At 54.3% G+C, this 2,500-nt stretch overlaps 1 protein-coding gene across 1 annotated transcript in view; it reads right to left on the bottom strand.

The window, feature by feature from the left end:
* The window catches only part of LOC125032375, an 87,458-nt gene that overhangs the window by 10,784 nt on the left and 74,174 nt on the right, over positions 1-2,500 (bottom strand). Inside the window, exon 2 of the mRNA XM_047623470.1 lies at positions 2,044-2,212. Coding sequence (XP_047479426.1) covers positions 2,044-2,212 — 169 coding nt within the window. The remainder of the gene's footprint in view (positions 1-2,043; positions 2,213-2,500) is intronic.

The raw sequence follows: 2,500 nt of genomic DNA, 5'->3' as shown, positions 1-2,500 counted from the left end.
GGGGGCGACAGGTGAGGGGAGCGACCAGTGAGTAAGGGATAAGGGAGTGAGGTGAGGTGAGGGGAGGTGAGGGGGGAGAGCAGTATCGGTGTAAGGGATAAGGGAGGGAGGGGTGAGGGGTACGCCCCGGGGAGGGGCCAGACGTGCAGCGGCAATGGTTGCGAAGAGCACAGACCACAAGAACCACCAATAAAGTAATTTCCCTTCCTCGTCAGCAGCCGCCCATTCCCCCTTTTTACCGCCATGCAATTACCGCGCTACCGTCTGCGTTCACCTGCAGCTACCTCGTTTCCCTTCACCGCCGCCGTCGCATGCATTGTGATCCCATGGAACGCCCAGGCATTCGCAATCACGCAACACACTGCAGGCCCTTATGCAACTTGCGGTATCACTTGCATCGAAAAGAGCCCGATTATATCTGTTTGCATCTACCTCTCTTATCTTATTTATCCTCATCTGTACGCTTTCCCCTCGTTTTCTTCTTAGGCTTCTATATGCATATAAGCTTCCTCTCATCCATCAATACATCCACCTCTCCATCCACACATCCATCCACCTAATACTCTGCTCTACCCACCCATCCTTCTAATCACCAATCCATCCACTCATCCATACAGCCATCATCCAAATAATCATTCATTTCCCAGAGCATGCAGAGTCATCCATCGAATTGTCCACCCACACATCCACCCATCCACCAAACTAATTAATCACCCACAAGGGAGGAGGAGGGAGGAGGAAGAGGAGGAGGGAGGAGGAAGAGGAGGAGGGAGGAGGAGGAGGGAGGAGGGAGGAGGAGGAGGAGGAGGAGGAGGAGGAGGAGGAGGAGGAGGAGGAGGAGGAGGAGGAGGAGGAGGAGGAGGAGGAGGAGGAGGAGGGAGGAGGAGGGAGGAGGAGGAGAAGGAGGGAGGAGGGAGGAGGAGGAGGGAGGAGGAGGAGGGAGGAGGAAGAGGAGGGAGGAGGAAGAGGAGGAGGAGGAGGAGGAGGAGGAGGGAGGAAGGAGGAGGAGGAGGAGGAGGAGGGAGGGAGGAAGGAGGAGGAGGGAGGAAGGAGGAGGAGAATAATGAGGACGAGAAGGGAGGAAAATGAAAAGGAGGACGAGAAGGGAGAAGGAAAAGGAGGACGAGGAGGAGGATGGGGAGGGGGAGGGAGGGAGGGAGGGAGGGAGGGAGGGAGGGAGAGAGGGAGGGAGGGAGGGAGGGAGGGAGGGAGGAGAAGGGAAGGGGGATGGGAAGGGAAAGGGAGGAGGGAGGAGGAAGGGAGGGAGCAGGAGGGAAGGGGGATGGGAAGTGAAGGGGAGGAGGGAGGGAGGAAGGAGATAATGGAGGAGGAGCGAAGGATGGAGGACGTACGAAGAGGTGGAAGCAAAGGAAGAAGAAAAAATTAAGTAGAAGAAAGTGGAAATGGTTAAAGAAGAGTCAGACACGGAGGACGAGGAGCAGATAAACAGGGAAAAAACCGTGAAAGGAGGGAAGGAAGTAGGAGGAGGGAAGGGAGGTCACCAACACCCGAATAACAATGCACCTTCGGCTTCTCCCTCGCCGCCAATTACGTGATTAGCGGAAATTCTGGAAGCCGCTGCCTCTATCCGAAGGTTCCCACCATCCGTCAACGTCTCCTCACACTTCGACTCCCCCCCCCCCACCCATCTCCCTCCCAAAAAACAAAACCCTAGCCCCCCCCCCCCCCCGCCATACAATTTCGATTTTCCGGAACACTGGCACTTGAAGAGTTAAGGTTGATGAGCACGCTAACGTTCTTATGAACTATTACTGCTGCCAACGACGGTAGCAACATCAATAACAATGATAACAGGAAGGGAAGCGAAAGGGGAGGAAGGGTTCTTTCCATTTCCCTTTCTTCTCGTTTCTGATTCCCTCTCCTCTTACCTTTTCTCCCCTTATTCCTTCCCTTCCCCTTCGCTTTTCCCTTTTCACCCCCCTCCCCTCCCGTCCTCTTGCCCCCTCCCAAGCCCCTCCCCCTCCCGCTCTTGCTCCCCAACCCCCTCCCCGCCCGTCCCCTCCCCCCCTCCCCTCGCCTTACCTGTGGTGACCTTCCGGAGGTTCTCGGCGCCTTCCTTGATCTTGAGTTCCTTGCGGATCTCCTTCCGGATGTGCTCCCGCAACTCCTCCAGCTTCTGGCCCAGCGTCGCCTCCCCGAAGTCCGCCTGCAGCCCATACTTGTGGGTCAGCTCCTGGATGATGGGCAGACCCTGCGGGAGGACAAGGAGAAGGCGGTTATTGCAAAGTGAAGGAAAAGAGAAGAGTTAGACCACGGCCGGTTTCCATCGGCGTTTCTTGCATTTACACATTCAAAAACAACAAAAATAAAATACATAAATAAAACAAACCGTTTAAGATTCTTTCTTGCTCTTACACTGGCTATTACTAAAAAGGGGAAAAGGAAGGAAGAGGAAGAAATACAATCAACAATCAATCAACACAAAAACAGATAATGAACGCCAACTATCTTAAATATAAATTACAAACACACAAACAAC

This window comes from Penaeus chinensis, chromosome 14 (genome assembly GCF_019202785.1).
Source record: "Penaeus chinensis breed Huanghai No. 1 chromosome 14, ASM1920278v2, whole genome shotgun sequence".
NCBI lineage: Eukaryota > Metazoa > Arthropoda > Malacostraca > Decapoda > Penaeidae > Penaeus > Penaeus chinensis.
This window is presented reverse-complemented; position numbering and strand designations above follow the sequence as displayed.